Source organism: Diabrotica virgifera, chromosome 6, assembly GCF_917563875.1.
Source record: "Diabrotica virgifera virgifera chromosome 6, PGI_DIABVI_V3a".
NCBI classification, from domain to species: domain Eukaryota; kingdom Metazoa; phylum Arthropoda; class Insecta; order Coleoptera; family Chrysomelidae; genus Diabrotica; species Diabrotica virgifera.
This window is the reverse complement of record NC_065448.1, coordinates 77,150,405-77,172,914: the sequence shown is the minus strand read 5'-3', so window position 1 is coordinate 77,172,914 and position 22,510 is coordinate 77,150,405. Positions and strand designations below refer to the sequence as shown.

Here is a 22,510-nt window from a genome sequence, read left to right as displayed (position 1 = left end):
CCTTAGTGAGGCTTGGGCCTATTTATTATAGTAATTTTTTTTTATTTTTCCCTACTTCGGCTTCAATGGGGAAGCCCATTTTAATTTTCAATATAGACACAACTATTGAGTCATAAGTAGTAATCATTTTTTTTCATTACTTCTGTTGGAGTATATCACTCCAACAGAAGTTCATTTTTGTTACACTGGCTGCCCAATGCGTGGTGCCAACCGTTTATGGTTTTAAGACAGTAGTTCTTTTAGTTCATTTTTATTTTATTGGAATTTTTGTATTATTAACTTTTTGATATCTTTGTATACATGTTACTTCTGATTTATTTTTGGTCTTTAAAATTTTATTAATACTAAACAGGTAGACTTATACTGCTTTTGGTTTTGATTAGTTTATTTCGATACCTCATTTTTAGTTTTAGTGGTACAGCTCATATTTTAGTTTGAATTTTGTATTTTTAATTGGAAACTTATTTGTGTATTTAGAATGAGTATACATGACTGACATTATGTTCTATTATTATGGATTTTTAGTCCTTCTACCAATGGTAGTATGTTTGCACGTACAATTAATTATTGACTATATGCAAATATTTTTTTTCTAGTGTGGTTATATTTTACACCTAACTAGAAATTATTTTCAGTATTTAGGTATTTTATTTAATTTATTGATTTGATTATTTATATATTTTGCTGGCATTTTGATTTGTTGGTGTGTCGCTAATATTTTCTCCATATGTATCTTTGTCTTACAAACTTTAGATTATATTTTATATTTGTTATTTTTGATATTTGGGTTGTTTGGTAAGACAGGCACACACCACAAAGCAATATCGGTCCACAACATTAGCTTCTATACATGATACGTTGAATTCGCATGGTTCGGATGATTACAGATGGTCATCCAAATTTAATTTCTTTAATTGGTAGTGTTAAACATTACAATGATAAATTGTATAGTAAAGTAGTTCCATTATCCATCTCACCTTCTAGTTTGTTAATGTTGATAATAATATTATACCAGTGTGGGTACCATAATATAATGCTTATATAAATCAGATGCTTTGGGTTGAGATGTAAATATAAATTTTTTGTTAGCTAAGAAGCATTGATAATAGTCCTTATTTGTCTATTAAGTTTTAGAGCAATACTCAGAAGAAGATTGACTTAACAGTGGTTGAGCCAATCTCTTCTTTGGTTTGCCTTTAGCTCAATTTTTATTGTTATATTTTAATCTAATGTTTTTAATCATCAGGTAGTGCAGGTACCTACATTACTCGATTTTATCTTTTGGCTTTGTTGTCGATGACTTTTAATTTATTATTTATTAATTTAATTATTATGTAGTACTCTCGTTTATGAGCTTATCATTTTGTTGCATTATTAATGGTGCACTTTTCAATATGTAAGCTCAGACAAGTACGTTGGTTTAATATTGATATTTTGTATGGAACTATGGAACTTATCATAATGTACACTACTATATCTCAGTTTATGTGTTATATTTTGAATATTTGATTACTTACTATTTTTTTATATTATTTCTATATCTTGTTCTTGGATTTGCCATAGTGGAAAGATGTTGTGGTTTATAATTTGTTATTGGGTTACTCTATTAACATTTGTCTCCAATATCTTAAACACTTTATAATAATTTATATCCTTATATCCTACACACTATGATTCTGGAATTAGTTTGGAAGTTTGAGGTATGTACGGATTCTTAAGTCTCTAAGTCTGAATGTATGCATGGTATGTGGTTGTATGCATAATGTATGTATGTATGGATGATGTATGTAGGTATGGATAATGTATGTATGTATGAATGAGGTAGGTATGTATGGATGATGTATGTATTGATTTCTTCTTTTGGACTAGTTTGTCATTACTCTGTTGATACTCTGATTTGTGAATGCGTGGGTTCGAGGTTGTTGCTCAGCAACTGATCACTGCTGTTCGATTGACTTCGTGATCTATGTCTTTCATGGCTGAGTACGCAGATGTTTTATTTTCATCATAATATTTCTGGTCAGGAAATGTTGGCCACATTTCCTAACCATTCTTCTGTAATTAGTCCAATTATTCCAGTTACATTTTTACCATTAGATAGGGAAGTATTTAGTTCATATTAGGTCTTTTACTTCATAGTATGTTTGTACTTTGAGTTGATGAATAAACAGGGATAAATATCTTGCGCACTTGTTTATAAATCAATGCTTAGGCCATCCCTATACATAGTAGGTTCGTTAAGTCAGTATTTGGAGTGTTTAGACAGATGAGTTGTTCATTTGAGTATATTCCCACTTCTTTCCTTAGGCATTAGTTTTGTTATTCAGATTCTGGAACCTTTCCTGAATAATTCCATGTATGTGAGAACGCATGAATCTGCAGTTTTATTTAAAACTTGTTTCTCGTTCTCGTCAATTTTTTTTTCTTATCACTTATCCTATTTTTTTTTTCCTATCACCTATCACATATTTTTTTTCCTATCACGTATCATAGTGTCATATAACTTATGAGTTCATCATTTATTTTTTTTCCTTTCTTACTTATTCTTATATTATTAGTACTTTATCCGTGTCTGGTTATTCTCATACATCTGTTGTAGCAACATGCTATAGTTCGCGAATACCAGCATGAATTAAGTTATGTAGTTTCTATAATATTTTAGTCAATACACTGTAGGTATTTATCTTACCATTGATTTAGTTAGGTTACATCTCTGTTACTTAGTCTGTTAGCAATATTTATTCTGACTTATTTTGATTACTTAGTTTGGATAGGTTCATATTACTGGATGAGGGTGTATGTAGACCTAATTTATTTATTTTGTTCAGTATTAGTTACCATTGGATCCAATAATTTAGTATATTTAGTATTAGTAAGAATTGGTCCATAAATTTGCCTGATCGTTCTTCTTTGGATATGCTCTTATATAAATCTGGTGTCCATTGATAGTCTGATTCTGGATAAGTGTCCGATTCTTCATTTATTTTGTGTATTTGGTTGGATAGGTTCGTATTACCGGATGTGGGTGTACGTAGACCTGATCTGTTTATGTGGTTTAGTATTGGTGTGAATTGGTCCATAAATTTGCCTGGTCGTTCTTCTTTGGATATGCCTTTTATGAATCTGGTGTCCACTGATAGTTCGACTTTGGATTAAATGTCCGATTCCACATCTATTTTGGTTATTGAGTTTTGGATTCCTTTGGTATGTTTATTATTGGTATTATTTGGCATTAGTGAGAGTTGTTCCATAAATCTTCCTGATTGGTCTTCTCTGGATATACTATTATGAATCTGGTGTCCATTGTTAGTTCAATTTTGGATTAAGTGTTCAATTCTTTACTTATTTTAGTTACTGATTTTTTTTTATTCACTTGGGTACATTTACTTTTGATATGGTTCGAATTGGCTTACACCTTTTCCTGGTTGTTCCGTCCTTGGATATATCCTTTATAAATCTGATGTCCATGGATAGTTCAATTTTGGTTTTAGTGCCCAATTCGACACTTAGCATTATTATGAACGTTAGTACCGTATTTAGTTTTATTTTGGCTTTTAAGCAATATTATGTCAATATTTGGTAGCAGAGAGTAACATAGTAACATTTTAGTATGAGTTTGAGTCATATATTTGTTTATTCTTCCTTGATCATTAGTTTATGCTCCTTGGTAATCTTGCGAATCAACGTGGATTTTTAGACTATTCTAAATTTAGTTGTTAATATTTTGAAGTTTAGAAAAAAATTTTATGGATAAAATTTTTTTTCCCGAGTAGAAGGGGATTGTAACGGTCACGTTACAAAATTAGCTCTTTAATTATTATTATAATTATTTTCCCTCGGTCTCCATTTAAATTCTCTAATTTCTCGTATAGGACTACTGGGGTGACGTCATACCTCGGTGATGGAACGTACTCCACCTATCGAGAATGATTTCGTTTTCTGAGAGAATTTGACGTTCACCTTGGCGGAGAAACGTCTCTCGTTCGTCACTTGGTTTGTGGCTGCTAATTGAGTGGGTTGGTTTGGTACTTGGTACTGGTACCATGAAATGGCGAATGAGCTCCATACACCTTATTTTATAACATCAATCCAGTTTTTTTAAGTAAAAAGTTACCAGCAAGGGTTGTCTGGAGTTAGGGAGACATGGTGTGACAACTCCTGTTGGGGCCTAATAGGAATCATTCGGTGAGATTTATTTTTTTTTGTAATAATTTTTAATTAGCCATTGTCATGTGTTTTTTGTTGTGGAATATTTAAAATATTAGTCCCATTGTTAAACTTTCTTAGTCAATCTATTAAGGGAAGGGTGTAGATGATTTCGATCTTTACATTATCTTTATATCGATCTTTATATTAATGGGGATTTTGGGTTTCCATAACCAAACATTTTTGAAGTCCTCAAATTAATATTGGAAATAATTACCATTTCTCTGTAGGTTTTAAATTTATTGAACATCCAATATTTTATAAATTCAAGATATTTTTACAGATATTTCCTCAAATAAATCATTTCAGTGTCATTTATTCATGTCTTCACACTTAAAATAGTTCAAGGTTACCTGAGATTGGTTTTTTTGTTCCATTTTTAATGGCCGGTTTTTCTATACTATTGCTTCTAAAAAGTATTTCTTCTTCCCTTTACTTTTTGCTCATGTTTAAAATGGGAAATAAAACTGGGAATGTTTTTAGCCATTTGGAAGAAACCCTAACATGAAACCGTAGCCCTTTGACCACCTAGGGAAACCACTGCAGCCACGGCCAAGTCACCATTGGGAGTATGTCGATTTGGGAGCAAGCTATGGGAGCGTTCCAGCTCAATTTTCGTCTTGGCACCTGGGCCTACAGGAGTCATGGGGGCGCACCATCCTGGTGCATCATTTTCTAGGATGTAACCGCAACCTCGTTTGGGAACATTTAGTGAGGTGTTTTAGTAACTATTGGTTTTTTTTTATATTTCAGACTATCTGTTAAATACACTATGTTTTTTTTCCAGATTTAGGTTACCTCTGGTTTTTTTTTGACATATTTGTATATTAGATTATTTGGTTCCCAAACTTTGTATCTACGGTAACTTCTTGTGCACAGGAATAAGCCTAGAGAAAATTAGGTTTTTAATACTTTATTATTGGTTTATGTAATTCGGGTAAATTTATTTTTTAATATTACTAGCTTGTTTCCCAAATATTTTATTGTTATTCGCTTTATTCCATTTGTTCGGTTAATTTAGGTCATGGTCGGTATTTATCTCAACTTCATTTCTACTTTAGTCAATTGTATATTTAACTTTATTTATTCATTATTGTATTTTGCCTTAGTGAGGCTTGGGCCTATTTATTTGTAGTATTTTCATCTTTGTCAGTTTCCTTTAGTTGTACGTAGCAGGCGTACTATAACCATTTGGTAGAAGACTTATGTAATTTTGTACCCTATATGTTAGTGAAAGGTACTTATACCTGTAATTTTGTAACAGGTAACATTGTTGTTATCTTAGGTTGAACATAACTTTTGCAAACTTTTGTCATGTTAGAGTCACATAATATGAACTTGTTTAACTCAGAGATTGTTAAAAATCTGGTAGTTCATTTTAATAAATGTTTATTTATTTTGTATATCATTTATTTTTATTACTCCTTTATGTTCATTATTACAGGTTTAATATATTTAATATTTGACAGCAGTGTAAGATACCTGGGAGAATGATCGAAGATCATTTTCATGGCGCCCATGATTAGTTAGTTTTATTTATTTTGTTCGTTTTTAGTCATTAGTCATCTCCATTCATTTTCAGTACATTATTCTTATTTTATTATTTCATCTTTTAGTCATCATTACTATCTATATAGAGCTACTGTTCTTCGACAGGCATGCAAACGAGCCGTATCCATCCTTGAGTGTCAAGTTGCCCTCTTGCATCTATAGCTAGCCAACTCTATTCAGTTTGCCTCTGTCTCTTCCCACTTCTACTTCTATCCCTTCTAATTCCCCTTTCTTCAGTACTACTGCACTTTAGTAGTATTTTTTTTTTATTTTTCCTATTGCGGCTTCTCAACGTAGAAGTCACTTCATCCTTTTCTTTACACTCACCCACTACATCTTCTTTTCAGCCACAACTATTTAGTTACTTAGTCTTTTTTTTTCTTACTTCTGTTGGAGTATATCTTTTTACTTTCACTCCAACAGAAGTATTCTTCTTTTTGTTACATTAGGTAGGATTTTTTCCGCTCGGAATTTTCATAAATTTCAAAATTTATGTTTAACTTCTGACTGGCATTTTCCTTCTACGGACGTGGACTATAATTTCAGTGATTTTTTGGAGAAGCTTGTCTGTATCTTCAATAAGGCATTTCCTTTAATTACGATTAAGCCAAAACGTCGCAAACCCTGGACTACCAAAGGTATCCGCATATCAGCAAAAAATATGCGTTCACTACTTTATATCAAGAAATTTACTAACAACGTCTCTGTCACTCAATATATCACCAATTACAGAGTCACATACCTAAAACTCATCAAATCAGCTAAAAAAGCCTACTATCAAAATCGTCTGGGAAGCTCCAAAAGTGTTGCAAAAGACACTTGGTCCATAATAAACGATCTTCGAAATAAAACCCACGCAGCTCAAACATTTGCCTTTCCAAACCCTGAAAATCTAAACGAATATTTCATTAACGTGAGTAAAAATATAACATCAACTATTCAGTCTCAACAAGATCCCATTTCCTATCTCCCTAATTCAGAAATTGTCTCGAATTCATTCTTTATAAGACCAATCTATAAATCTGAATTGATCCAAACTATCAATAGTATCAAAAGCAAATCATCTTGTAGTACTGATGGACTATCCATAAAAATCTTCTCAAATCTCACAGATAATGTGTTAGAACTCCTCGTGTCACTAATTAATCATTCCTTTGAAAACGGTAAATTTCCAGAGTGCCTAAAGACAGCCATTATTATTCCTCTTCATAAAGGTGGCGAAAAATCTAATGCCTGCAACTATAGACCTATTGCCCTACTACCGGTACTCTCCAAAATTATTGAGAGGCTCATAAAAACCCGACTTATGTCCTTTCTCTTTGATAACAATATTTTATCACAAAATCAGTTCGGCTTCTTAACTAATAAATGTACAACTGATGCCATGTTTTCTGTACTTCACGAGGTTTACCAAGCACTAAACAATAATCTTTATACTGCCACTGTTTTCTGTGACTATTCCAAAGATTTTGATTGTGTAAATCACAACATTTAATTAAAAAACTTAATTACTATGAAATTCGAGGTATTTCTTTGAATTGGTTCAAATCTTACTTAGATAATAGAAAACAATTGGTTAGAGCAAATGATACTGACTCTAGTCTCAAAAACATTATATGTGGAGTACCACAAGGTTCAGTATTGGGTCCTCTACTTTTCCTGATCTTTATAAATGACATCACTGATTTAAAAATCGATGGAAAAATTTTTCTTTTTGCTGATGATACCAGTATCACTTGGAGCAACTCAACTATTGCAACTCTTCATGCAACTATAACTTCTGACCTTCTTACGATAAAAACCTGGTCTGACTCTAATTTACTCTCCTTTAACGTGGATAAAACGGTAGCATTATCATATAAAGGTGCTCTTCAACCCCTGCTTGTGAATAGCAGCCAGATCTCTACCGTTGATTCTGTAAAATTTCTTGGTATTCTTTTAGGCAGCAACCTCAAATGGTCCCTTCATATCGATTTGTTAAGTAAGAAACTCGCCTCGGCCTGCTATGCCATAAGATCTGTTTCGAAGGAACTCAATTTAGCATCTTCTAAAATAACATATTTTTCTTTATTCGAGTCTCATCTTCGATATGGTCTTCCTTTTTGGGGGTCTAGTACAGCTGCCCAATTTGATGTTATTTTCAAATTACAAAAAAGAGCAATAAGATATCTGTTTGGCCTCAGAAGAACAACCCATTGCAGAAGTTACTTTAAAGATCACGAAATTTTAACTCTTCCATCTTTGTATATTTTAGAAACTGTTTGCTTAATTCGTAAACACATGCATGTCTTTCCAGCAAGGCCTCATCATGACTACTCCACCAGAAATTCAACTTTTGATGTCTATTTACCGATCCCGTCTTCTGAGTTAGTAAAGAAATCTATACTGTATTCCGCAAAAAAACTATACAACCATCTCCCTTTAAAACTCAAATCTGCAACATCCTTTCTCAAGTTCCGTAAAATGACCAAAGGTCATTTATCTATTCAGTAGAAGAGTTTCTTAATGACTAACTAAGAAATCACCGTAATGTACAAGTAACTAAAGTGTATTTATATATATTTGGGTGTCACATACAGCAGCTTAAACTTATTAGTTCCTTTGTTTGTGTTTTATTATATTATGTTGTATGTTCAATTTTGCAATTTATAGTAATTTTGCAATATATTGGTTTTTGTTTTTTTACTTCACTTTTTTAACTTGTTTATATTTTTTTATTGACGATTTATCTAATTTTATAAAATTGTATTTGTTATTGTTATGTATATCTTTTTCGTGAATCTATGTTAAGCTTTGTCCATAAAATTGTATAATTTTCAGTGACAATAAAGCATATTTCTATTCTATTCTATTCTATACTGGAATTTTTCCTTGACATATCTCAGGCTTTTGACAAGGTATGGCACATAGGGCTACAAATAAAATTAAGGAAGCTCCTACCCTATCCTCACTTCCAGCTCTTAAAATCCTACATAGAAAATAGACACTTCCTTGTGAAGCACGGTACCGAGCACACCAAGATATATCCCATTCACTCAGGCATCCCACAAGGCAGCGTTCTCGGCCCAATTCTGTATCTTTTATACACAGCGGACATTCCAACATCTAGTACAACTACAGTTGCAACGTATGCAGACGACACTGCTATCCTGGCATCCCACACAGATCCAACAACAGCATCAAGGAATCTTCAATCAAACCTAAATAGAATTCAGCAATGGATGAAAGTATGGCGCATCAAATCTAATGGAACTAAATCATTACATGTAACATTCACGCTACGCAGAGAAACATGCCCCCCTGTATATATTGATAATTGTCTAATTCCTCAATCCGAGGACGCCAAATATCTTGGCATGCACTTGGACCGCCGCCTTGCTTGGAAAAAACATATTTTTACAAAACGAAAACAGCTTGGACTTAAATTGAGAAATATGTATTGGCTCATTGGACGCAATTCCAAACTATCTCTGGATAACAAAATTTTACTCTACAAGTCCATCCTCAAGCCCATATGGACTTACGGGATTCAGCTATGGGGCACTGCTAGCGTCTCCAATACAAACATCTTACAGAGATTTCAAAACAAGGTGCTGCGTTCCATAGTCAATGCGCCATACTATGTATCCAACGAGGTGATTCAACACGACATCCCCCTAGAATCCGTGAAAGAAGCCATACAACGTTTTAGTGTTAAATACTTTGAACGAGTGTTAGTGCATCCTAATGCGTTTGCCAGACAATTAAATGTGCGGGACGTCTTTGAAGTGCGTAGACTAAAACGACAACTGCCGTCCGACTTAACCAACTGAACGTAATCAAAAGTGTATTCAGACTGATAAAATTTTAGTTTTAGAATTGTAAAGAGATTACTCACTGGAGTAACTCTCTACATGTCTATATTTTTTACCATAACAAATGCTTAATGCCCAATGGGCAGATTGTTGTACTCAATGGAGTTAATAAAAAAAAATTCTATACTGTATTGTGCAGTAGAAGTCTTTCATTGACCACACGTCTAAGAGTATTGAAGTGCTACGTCTGGTCCGTTTTGTTCTATGCATATGAAACTTGGACAACAAAAGTGAAGAATCTCAACAAAGCCTTCGAGTTGTGACGTTACCGTCGCATGCTCAGAATCCCACGGACAGCACAAATATCCAACGAATGTGTGCTGGAGACCATGCACAAAGAGCGAGAATTCAACAACGTGATAAAAATGAGAAAGGTTCAATACTTGGGTCATATAATGAGAGGACCTAAATATCGCTTACTCCGGTTGATTTTTCAGGGCAAAATCGAAGAAAAACGCTATGTTGGAAGAAAACAATTGTCCTGCCTGCGCAACATTAGACAATGGACAGGTCGAACGGTCGAGGAATTGTTTCATATAGCTGCCGACTTAATCCATTGAAATGTTACATTTAGTGTGTATTTCTTAGAGGAGTCAATTTTATTTTTTTTAATGTGTAGGGGGGTTCAGTAGAAGCTTAAGTTCAAGTTTTTAGGGTCGCTACCCATGTCCCCCGGCCGCCATATTGGAAAAAGGGCTACGACTTTCGCACTGTATCTCCTAAACTAGCAACTCTACAGAAAATTTAGTTTCACATAAAATGTAGCAAATTAAATTTTCTACAGTCGTACTTCAACAGCGTAGGTGAGAACATCGTTAAAGTATAGAACAATTATTAATAGTGTAGTAGTAATATTAATTATTATTTAATAAATATAGTTAGAGTTATAAGGATATTGTGATTTCCTTGTGCATTTATATGGAGGTGGATAGTGAGGGGAAACCCCCTCCTCATCCAGATCCTGGAGAAAATATAGATCCTGCAAATCAGATAAGTGGTTCAAATAATTTAAATTTAGTTATAGATTCTCCTTTAATAAATAAACATGCAAATGAACAAAACAATAAAAATCAGTTTGTATCGAAAGAAAAGTTTGTAGATTCTAGTTTAAATCCAACACCGAGTTTATCGGTTTCTAATGATAACGATAAAAAAGATAAAACAACATTCTTTTATCAGTCTACGGACACGGCTCCTTTTCAAATTTATATTGAAAACAATACGGATAATTATACAGGGCAGTTAAATGCAATAAAAATTGGAGAAATAATATTAACATCATATCCGCAATTAGATAATAAAATAAAACAAATACAGTCTATAGGGAAAAATCGTATTCGGGTATTGTTGAAAGATTATTTAAGTGCTAATATATTAATAAAATCACACATTTTAAAAAATAAAAATTTGTCTGCATACATTCCTAAATTTTTAATATTTCGTTTGGGAATTATTAGACACATTGATAAAGATTTACCAGTTGATTATTTGAAAAATAAAATTAGGGCCTATGATTTTCATCGTAAATTTGAAGTTGAATTTGTTAAAAGAATGAATCGAAAAATAAAAAATTCAAATCACGAAATAGAATTAATACCCACAAGTACCATTTTGGTTTCTTTCAAAAGTCAAACTCTACCTAAGTATGTAGAAATAAATAAGGTTCTTTACGAAGTAGAAGTTTATAAACAAAGGGTTGTAATGTGTAATAATTGTTGTCGTTACGGACATATTGGTAAGCAATGTCGTTCTAAAATAAGATGCTTGAAATGCTCTCAGAATCATGACACAGTAACCTGCTCATCAGAAGAAGTTACAGTAAAGTGTTTTTCTTGCAATGGAAACCATTTTACAAACGATTTTAGTAGATGCCCAGAATACAATAGACAAGAAAAAATTAAACAAATTATGTCACAGTCAAATTGTTCCTTCAAGGATGCCAATAGTAGTGTTCCTAAAAAAAGTTACGCTGATATAGTATCTAAGCATTTAACTACAACCATAATTGATAATAAAATAGTTAATTCTAATCTAGAACAAAATTCATTATTAAATTCAGTTAATGTTCATGTACCGTCTACATCGTCCAAGTCATTTCCACCAATATCGTACCAGTCCAATACGCGACCCATTTCTCAACGATCAAATCCACATTCATATTCTCAAGCACAATTAAACAGCTTTCCAAAAAAGAGTAAAAGATCGTATCCTTTATCTCCCGATCCTACATTGTCAGAGCACCAGTCCATTGTTATTTCAGTTAACCTTCCGTTTAAAAAAGGAGGAATTTTGAGCACGGAAAAATATCTTTCAAATATCCAAAAAGAAAATAATTCAGAAAACGAAGGTAATGAAATTTCAAACTTAATTTTTCAGATAGTTTTATCAACCATAAATATAATAAAGAGCAAAAATAAATTCGATATACAGGAAAACGAAATTACAAATATTATTAAAGCTAGTTTAAATAACCTTTTTGAACATGGATCAGATAACTCTTTGTCAATGGAATCTTAAATCGGCAAATTCAAATAAAGAAAACTTACAATATTTGTTAACTGAGAAAAACATTGATATAGCTTGCTTGTCAGAAACTAGATTTACATCCAATAAATATTTTAATCTTCCAGGCTACAATATTGTGAGGGATGACCGTTTAGATCGCAGTGGTGGTGGAACGGCCATCCTTATTAAGTCGAAACTTTTGTATACGGAACTACCGATCTCTGTTCTCCTACCTAATTGTAATCAAACATCCATTATTGTAAAATGTAATGATAAAAAAAATATTACTATTGTATCGCTATACGTTCCACCAAAAACTAAAATTTCTTTGCATATTTGGGATAAATTCTTCAGTTCTTTTAAGCCACCTGTAATCTTTACAGGAGATTTTAATTCGCATAATATTGCTTGGGGTGGGCCAAACACAGACTGCTACGGCATAACACTTATGAAAGAACTAGATCGAAATAATCTTGTCTATCTAAACGATGGAACAGCTACATTTATAGGAAATTATTTACAAACTCAGTCAGCTATCGATTTGACAATTTGTTCTCCTTGTATAAAACATTTACTACATTGGCAAACATTAAAGGATCTTTACGGGTCTGATCATATTCCATGCATTACACAAATATATATGTCTCCCAAAATTAATAAATCATTATCTTGTAGAAAATGGAATATTAAAAAGGCTAACTGGGGTCTATATTATATGGAGTCCCATGAACAGTTTAGTAAAACAGAAGTTGGTGATTACAATTCTTTTATACAAATTGTAGAAACCACAGCAAACCTTTCTATACCTAAATTTAAATCCAATCAATGTTCAAATAAAAATAAACAATGGTGGAATGAAAAATGCCAGTATTTAGTACAGAAACGAAAAAATAGTTTTCATAAATATATGAATAATCCCACATTAGATAATTTGTTAGAATATAAAAGAACTGATGCTATAGCAAAAAAAACTTTTAAGCAAACTAAAAAAGATAGCTGGATAAATTATTGTAAATCTCTCAATAGATCAGTACCCCTTAAGACTATATGGAAAAAGGTAAATAACTTTAAAAATCGCAAAATCTCTAATCAAACTCAATCAGATCAAGAAGAATGGCGAGCGGAATTTCATAACATTTTAACTCCTCCATATGTATCACCTGATCCAATCCTTCTTGACTTTACAGGGGTGACAGAACACCATAGTAGTGTCAATTATCTCACCAATCAGTTTTCAAAACAAGAATTAGATACGGCATTTAAAAAGTCTGCCAATACAGCCCCAGGTTTTGATAATATGCATTATTCTATGTTGTTTAATCTTTCTAAACCAGGAAAAATTTTGCTTCTAAATCTCCTAAACGATATTTGGTTAAATAAAATCGACATACCTTCACAATGGAAAAACTATATTTTAGTTCCCATACTTAAGCCAGCAAAACCAAAAAATCAAGCATCGTCATATAGGGCCATTTCTTTATCATCATGTGTTTTAAAAACATATGAAAGAATGATAAAATCACGATTAGAATTTTTTTTAGAATCTAATAACCTTATTCATAGTTCTCAATTTGGGTTTCGAAAAAAAAAATCGGCATATGAAAACCTGGCCAATATTGTTACAGATATTCAACTATCACTTTCCAATGACCAGTCAACATCAGCTTTATTTTTAGACATAAAAAAGGCATATGACAACGTAAAATTAGATATATTTAAAAATGTGTCAAATGGGAATTCCTCAAAGTCTAGCTAAACACGTATATATTCTATACAACAACAGAAATCTATTTTTCAGAGAAAATAACTCATTCTCTGAATGCAGACAAACATCTATGGGGCTGCCACAAGGTGGTATATTAAGTCCTATATTATATTTAATTTACTCAAGTGATTTAATTGTTGACATCCCTCAAAATGTATCTATTTTGCAATATGCCGATGATATTGTTATTTACACTCGTCACAAATCCATTGAGATAAGCCATAAGCAACTTAATTATGCAGTAAAAAATTTAGACAATTGGACTTTCAATAATGGCTTATCAATTTCCGAAGAAAAATCAGTATTAGTTACTTTTACAAGAAAAAGATTTCGTTGTCCTTCTCAAATAAAGTTATCAAAATATGTATTTCCTTACAAATCTTCTACTAAATTTTTAGGAGTAATTTTAGATTGTAAATTAAATTGGAAAGAACACATAAATTATGTAATCAAAAGAACAGAAAATAGTGTAAATTTATTAAAAACTTTCAGTCATTCCTCCTGGGGAGGGGATCCAAAAATAATGTTACTGTTTTATAAAACACTTGTCAGATCTATTTTAGATTATGGTTCTTTATTTTACCATTCAGCAGCGGAATCAAATCTTAAAAAAATAGATCAAATAAAAAACAAATGTCTTCGACTCAGTATTGGATACTTGGGAAGTACGCCTATAGACGTCATGGAAGCTGAAACATGTGAACCACCACTGAACCTGCGTAGAAGATTTTTGTCTGACAAATTCGTATTAAAATTAAGTTCTCAGAAATCTAAGGTGTTGGCTAAAATATCCAGTTTAGCCAGTATGGTTTTGACATCTAAATATTGGGAGAAGAAAAAAACACCGTTATTAGTTGAAAGTTTTATTACCAATGTACACAGATATGAACAACTTTATCAATCCAATGGAATTATCCCTATCCAATCCAATGGAATCCTTTATGGAATTATCCCTATGAAATGTTTCTATATCCAGTAAAGACTCATATTAATGTTAGATACTTGTGTCAAAACAGTGATATTATACAAAAAGAACATTATCGGGAATGTGCAGTTAAGTGGAAGGAGTATGGAAAAATTTATACTGATGGATCGAAATCGGAACATGGAGTTGGTTGTGCCGTTTATTACCCTTCTAAAAATATTAAGTTAATACACAAACTACCAGAAATGTTGTCAATTTTCAGTGCAGAGCTTATTGCCATAAAACTAGCAATTAGTATGTGTTTAGAACAAGAAGATGATAAATTTGTTATATTCACAGACTCTAAAAGTTCTGTAGAAAAACTTAAAAACCTTTGTTTAAATCCTAATTTAAATTATATACTTCTTGATATTTTGGAATTGTATCACAATGTATTAAGTATGGGAAAACAAATTTATATTTCATGGATCAAAGCCCATTCAGGTATAGAAGAAAATGAAGAAGTGGATTCTTTAGCAAAAAATGGTGCGAAAAATGGAAGAATACTCGGATCAAAAATACCAGAGTCTGACTTTATTCCAATTTTTCGAAAGGAACTAAAGGAAAATTGGCAGCTAAAATATGAATTAGGAGAGAAGGGACAGTTTTTTAAGAATATACAACCAAAAATAAGGGACAAACCATGGTTTGAGAATATATGTAATCGTTCAATTATTCGGATTATAAGTCGAATGCGCTGTAATCATGCCTTATTTCCCGTGTATAAATGTAAAATAGGTTTGTTAGATAATAATAAATGTCTTTGTGATGAAATTGCCGATTTACAACATATTATTTTAGAATGTCCTTTAAAAAAATTAGAAATTGACAAGCTTTATCAAAATTTAATATCTTACAATATGAAATTTCCAATAAATGTTTCAAATCTATTGACATTAGAGGATAATAGTATTTATAATATTATATATCAGTATGTAAAATCTACTAACATTACATTGTAAGCAGTATTGCGACAGACAAAAAAAATTTTTTCATTGTAAGCCTAAACCGAAAAAATAATTAAAAAAATAAATAAAAAAGACAAACAACAAAATAAAATATGTACAAAAAAATAAAAAAATAATAATAATAATATAAAAAAAACAAAACAATAAAAAAAATACATAAATCCTAATAAAACGAAGAGAAATAAAAAAATTAAAAAAAAAACCAAAAAAAACAAAAAAAATACATAAAAAAATAATAATAAAAATAAGCAAACAAAATCATTAGGCATTTACTAACATACCAATATTGTATTGTATACAAATTTTGTTACTCAATGTACCACGTATATAAATGTAAGTATAAGTAAGCAATGGTTGATAAAACTATAAGAAAACATGACTGGCCTTTTGGCTACGCCAGTGCCATTAACTTAGTTAAAAAAAAAAAATTAAATTTTCTACAATTTTACATCTATTACTTTTTATCGTCAAGTGACCAACAAAAACGTTATAAACAAAAATAAGAGAAAATTTTGTAAGAAGTTTCCTTTTGGAGGTTATAACTTTTTTTACGTTCATTTCACAATAAAATAACATCATAGCTATTTTGTAGAGGATTTTTCAATGAACAATTTTCACTATAAAATTGTTTAATTTTATTTATTATCTAGGTTTTACAGCGCTCCAAACTTGACCAGATTCTCTAATTCTCATAGGAATACAATAAAAACAATACTTTAATTAAAATTACGTTATGCCGACCACGAAAATCAAATTTAAGGTGAATGACGAATGTTGGTCATTTTTTATGTTTTAGAGGTCGCTGAATCCGAATATGAAGTTTATTTTATCTAGAGTTGGTGAAACATATTCAAAAGTCAAATTTTATACAAGAATGCCAAAAATTAATTTTTATGATTTTTCAAATTTACCTCGCTGAATCATTCGTCGCTGTAAATATTTCCTTTTGAAACTTTTACTGTGTCATCTTTGAGGTATTTAGATAACAATGAAATTTGTACAAAATGTTTAAACATATTATAAAAGGAGTTGTTAATTTTTAAATATTTTGTCACCATATTTCGTTAGTTTCATGTTTAGTTAAAAAAGTTGAGTGACAAACTTTTTAGTTTATAATTTTACCAACACAGCAATAAAATATGATTCATGAAGAAGTTTTTTGGAAAATTTTAAGTCAAAATATACAATAGGAAAGAAGTTATGTTACTTCATAGACAAGCGGAACACCCCAAAAAATGCTTATATCTCGAGATCCTTGGCACGGTGTGGTGGATGGCTAATTTTGATCATACTTTATAATTTTTATATCAAAAATCGTTTTTTTGTTCTTCTTAAGAATTTTGTATCTTGCGGTTGCGTCATTCTTCTTCTGGACCGGCGAATTTGTCCTCAAACAACTTCTTGGGCCTTTTCTATATATGCTTACGGTTATGTTTTATAGTGGGGAGAAAGGTCAAAAATACATTAATAATAGCATAAGAATGTTAAAATTATAATAAATTGTATGAATAAGAAATTTATATCGATAGAAAAGTAAGCCTAACCTTTTTTTTATTGTATCCCTGTGAGCATTCGAGCATCTGGTCAAGTTTGGAGCGCTGTAAAACCTATATACATAAATAGAATTAAATAACCTTATAGTGGAAATTGTTCGCTGAAAAACCCTCTACAAAATTGATATACTGCTGTTGTATTTTAAAATGAACTGAAAAAAAGTTATAGCCTCCAAAAAGAAACTTGTTAAAAAATTTTTACTTATTTTTGTTTATATCTTTTTTGTTGGTCACTTGACGATAAAAAGTAATAGAAACAAAATTGTAGAAAATTTAATTTGCTACATTTTGTGTTAATTAGATTTTCCGTAGGGTTGGTAGTTTACGAGATATAGCGCGAAACCCCTTTGCACCCCATTTCCAAGATGGCGGCCGGGGGACAAGGGTCCCGACCTCAAAACTTGAACTTAAGCTTCTACTGATACCACCTACACATTAAAGAAATAAAATTGACTCCTCTAACAAATGCAAGGTATGTCCTAAAAAATGTAACATTTTAATGGCCTCACTGAGAAACATTTCATCAGCTTATTAATACGACGATAGCCAAAGCTTGAAGACAAGCACGGCACGCAAAGAAGAAGAAGAAGAAGAAATGTATATCGTAGATTCCCCATGTGTTTTCATTTCTCGCCCGTTGTCCTTGTAAATTGTAGAAGGATCGAGTACAGTTAAAAATCAGAATTTGTTTCCGACTTAAGAAATCTTTTAGATTTTTTTTTTTATTTCTCGTTGCTTTTAATAGATGTTGCTATTGCGTCAATTTGCAAATTATTTCTTATTAATTAATTTGCTTACATGGCAGTTGGATTTAGCTTCGACTTGACCACACCACGGGCTGTTCTGAAGAAACCAAGAGGTTAAAACGTACGTAAACAGATGGTGGTAGTCTTTGAAATGATATTATTCTGTCTTTCAAATATTTTTTTTTATTTACTACCAGAAAATGTAACGGTAAAACATGCATTTGTTATTTATTTGTTTTTTTTTTTTAGCTGAATGTGCTGTTAGTGAATACTCTCAATGGAGTGATTGTTCCGTAACTTGTGGAAAAGGACTCAGAATGAGAACTAGGCAATATCTGTTTCCACAAAAGGCTAGTGTAAATAATTGTAACCGGCAGTTGATATCAAAAGAAATGTGTATTGCGGCTGTACCTGAATGCGATGGGTAATTTACTTATTTTATCTTAATCACGAATATAATGGTGGGGGAGCCCAAGCGGGGATTTTTGCAGTTACTCGAGCGCGTCAGATTATCACATGGGGAGAAACCTTGTACCCTGTAAATGTACCTCTACCATATATTGGCTTTTAATACAGGGGAGTTCGTTAAAGGGGGACCGAAAAAAAACAATCCTTAGAAAACTCGAAATCGTCAGATTAAGATAAGCTAAGTTAAGTAGGTACATGCAAAAGAGTGTATATTTAAAAAATCTGACGATTTGAGCGGGGCGTAAGGAAATGGGTGAGTCACAAAGTTTCAAAAAAAAAGCGAATATTTCGCGAAATGAACGTCAGATCAAAAAACTAAAAAATACGTGTTCAATATTTTTCAAAAATCTATCGAATGATACCAAACACGTCCTCCCACGGAGAGGGGTGGGGGGTAAATTTAAAATTTTAAATACGAACCCTGCGATATTTCGCGAAATGAGCATTAGATCGAAAAACTGTAAAATACACGTATTCATGATTTTTGAAAAATCTATCTAATGACACTAAACACGACCCCCCACGGATGTGGGGTAGGGGGTTACTTTAAAATATTAAATAGGAGCCCCCAATTTTTGTTGCATATTTGGATTCCTTTGGTAAAAATAAGCAAATTTCATTCGAGACATTTTTTCGAATTATGAATAGATAGCGGTATAATCGGAAAAAACCATTGATGGAAATGGAAATTTAAATTAAAAAATGGAAAGTCCCCACCTTATGGAAAACTTTACTTAACTTCTTTTGGTTTTAGGACCTACTCTTTACAACCCAATAGGTCTCCACAGTAGGGTGGACCGAAATAATTTTTTCTGTAAAATACCAACACCTGCGGGTCAAAAAGTTTCGTTGTACTCAAACACAAATTTTAAGTTCAAAATGAGTAGTTAAAAATATTTTTTTCCACTGCCACAAAGGCTCTATATTTTTTTAATATAAAAAGTCAATGTGGCAGTGGAAAAAATTAAAAAAAAAATAACTTTTTCAAACATTGATCTTCATATTTCTTTATTATCTAATTTTTGAAACATCAGGGTTATTATGTTGTGTCTTAAAAAAAATTAAATAAAATCTGTATTGTTGTGGCGGGTTCATGTTCGTTGTATAAGTACTAACTAACGTATACTTTTTTGGGTATCTAAATAATAAATACACAAAAATTAATTTAGAAATCTACTTCAAAAAATGTGGCGAAATACCCAAATAAAATATACGTTAGTGTAAAAAAAAGTTAATATTACCAATTATTTCATTTCTAAAATAACGTAACCTTGGCCGTCAACGCTTCTGTACCGAACGGTACTGTCATAAACACAGGGTGTAAAGGAGGCATTATAGTGTTACCTACTGGAGAATAAAATTGGAAGGCTCTTACAGGTTTGTCTGCTTACAATTTGCTGTTAAGACATCTATTTGAACAACTCGATGGCAGTACCAGTGGACCACGTGCATTTCCGGGCATCTTGGAAAATAACTGCATGTTAGCGAAACTCTATATTTAGCTTATTTTAGCTATATTTAGCTAACAATAATTCCTGTACGGTATTTGTCAAAAAGTTAAAAGTGGTGTTTGTTCAGAACAACTTTTTAAGAGTCAGCCTGGGAAAATAGTTCATTCTCTGTGGCTTACCACTGCTTCCCGCATCTTTAGGTTATATGTAGCAATCGGAAACCCTTTGGAAAACTTACAAATACTAAGCCATTTTGTAATAAAAGTGTATGCCCCCATGTGGTTTTGCATTAAGGCTCAACCGTCATGCATTTATGGTGCAAGGCATCTATTCAAGACAATAAGACTCTGTGAACAGACATCTTCTTACTACCAGGATTAAAAGATTTAGTCTACAAGAGTATTCAAAGCAATGGATACTTTCGGAGTCCTGAAAACATTATTTTGGCTATGCTATTTGATGAACGTAAAAACATGAGACAACTGGGATTCCAAATAATTTTTAAGAGTAGACAAATAAATTACAAATATAAGCGACATTTTGAAGTAAGAGAATTATTTTTTGACGCTAAGGAATAATTAATGATAAATAAATACAGTAGGAAAAATGAAAGAATACCCATGAACGAACATATAAAACACGCTGTATTTTCCTGTCACCGTGTCACACAAAAAATTGGCCAGCGCAAGTACATGTAATAATTATTGTTACATGTACTTGCGCTGGCCAATTTCTTGTGTGACACGGTGACAGGAAAATACAGCGTGTTTTATATGTTCGTTCATGGGTATTCTTTCATTTTTCCGACTGTAGCTTCAGAACAACGCTGAGGAATACTTTGAGATTATCGACTGCCAGAAACTCTTATAGACAGCTAGTGTAGCTATGAACTTATCAAAAGACCAACTAAGGAAAGTTATTGAAAATCCCGAAACCAGTCTTTTGGTATATGTAACAGCACACCCTTGCCAAACAGAAGAGTTTGAGAGGACGTTTTTCGTTTACTTTTCATGTGTTTAAAACAAAGTCAGCTTTAGCTCAATTTAATTTTTTGTATGCAAAAAAAATCTATCATCCAAAAAAATATAGTTTTTTTGAAAAATTCTTAGTTTTATATAGCTCTGTGACAGAGGAAAAAATTACTTATTGACCAAAATACATACTATGATGGCAGTTATCTTATCAAACACTTTTTTTGTTGGCTCAGGCGAACATAATAATAAAAAAAAAATAGTACATTGTTTACCGGGTAGGAAAAGCTTAACATTCCTGGACGACTGTGAAGATTGCTAAGTCGAGGCGCAAGCCGAGACTTAGCAACACAGAGTCCAGGAATGTGGCTTTTCCTACGAGGTAAACATACTATTTTTCCGCAAATCGTTTAAAATTCGACAGATATTGATTGATTTAAAAAAACGCGATAATTTTATTCCCAAATAAATGGTGCTTTGAAATTCCTAATAAAATTACTTGGGTTACTATGGAAACGTATTGAGGTTGAATTGTCAAACTTGACGCTTATAAATTTAATTGCTGGTGTTCTCGAAAGTAAAATGATAAGTGATGATGAAATTTCCATTCCTGGGGCTCCTCCAGAGCTGGTTGAGGCAGTGAATACTGCTTCATTAGAATTATTGCCAAATAAATCAAGAGAAAAGTACGAAAATGCATACAGACGTTTTATGGATTATCGCAAGAGTAAAAATACGAGTTCTTTCTCAGAAAATGTTGTAATGGCATACTTCCTAGACCTTTGTTTAAAGATGAAATCTTCAACATTATGGGCCAATTATTCAATGCTGAAGTCAACCCTTGCACTTAAACACAATGTAGATATATCTACATACTCAAAACTTCGTTCTTTATTGAAACGGCAAGCTCAAGGTTATAGGGCAAAGAAATCTAAGATTTTAACGAAGGAAGAAATTGAAAAATTTATCCAGGAAGCTCCAGATAAAGAATATAAATATAAATTAATTCCTTATAAGCAATGTGTTTTCTATCATTTATGTAGAACACTAACAACTGTACGGAAATATCATTTCCTTACAGTAAGGAAATGACATTTCCTTACAGTAAGGAAGTCCTGACTTTTTCTTCAAGAAATTTTGACAGGAATGTCAAAATTTCCTGGCGATTTGCGGAAAACGATTTTACGTTCATTAGATGATTAGATTTTTTCGTTAAAATCTCATTCTTATACAGCTCTGTGGCAGTGGAAAAAAATATAATTAATTATAAAACAAAACACTGTGAGGTAAGTTATCATATCATACATCTTTTCTGGAGTCAGGAAACTTAATTGAAAAAAAAACATTAAAGCACTCATGGGAGTGCCGACAGAAGTGAAAACTTCTTATATTGTATAAATTACGAGCTCACTGCTTTTTATCGACCCAAAAAGAAGTGCTATAGCTAAATTATATACGCGTTGCGTACGTTCTATGCTACTTATGTATACATACACCATAACACATAA

The 22,510-nt window shown here is 31.9% G+C and overlaps 1 protein-coding gene across 1 annotated transcript in view; it reads left to right on the top strand.

The window, feature by feature from the left end:
• LOC126886445 (spondin-1) overlaps positions 1-22,510 on the top strand; it is a 126,484-nt gene that overhangs the window by 77,063 nt on the left and 26,911 nt on the right. Inside the window, exon 7 of the mRNA XM_050653386.1 lies at positions 18,362-18,536. Coding sequence (XP_050509343.1) covers positions 18,362-18,536 — 175 coding nt within the window. The remainder of the gene's footprint in view (positions 1-18,361; positions 18,537-22,510) is intronic.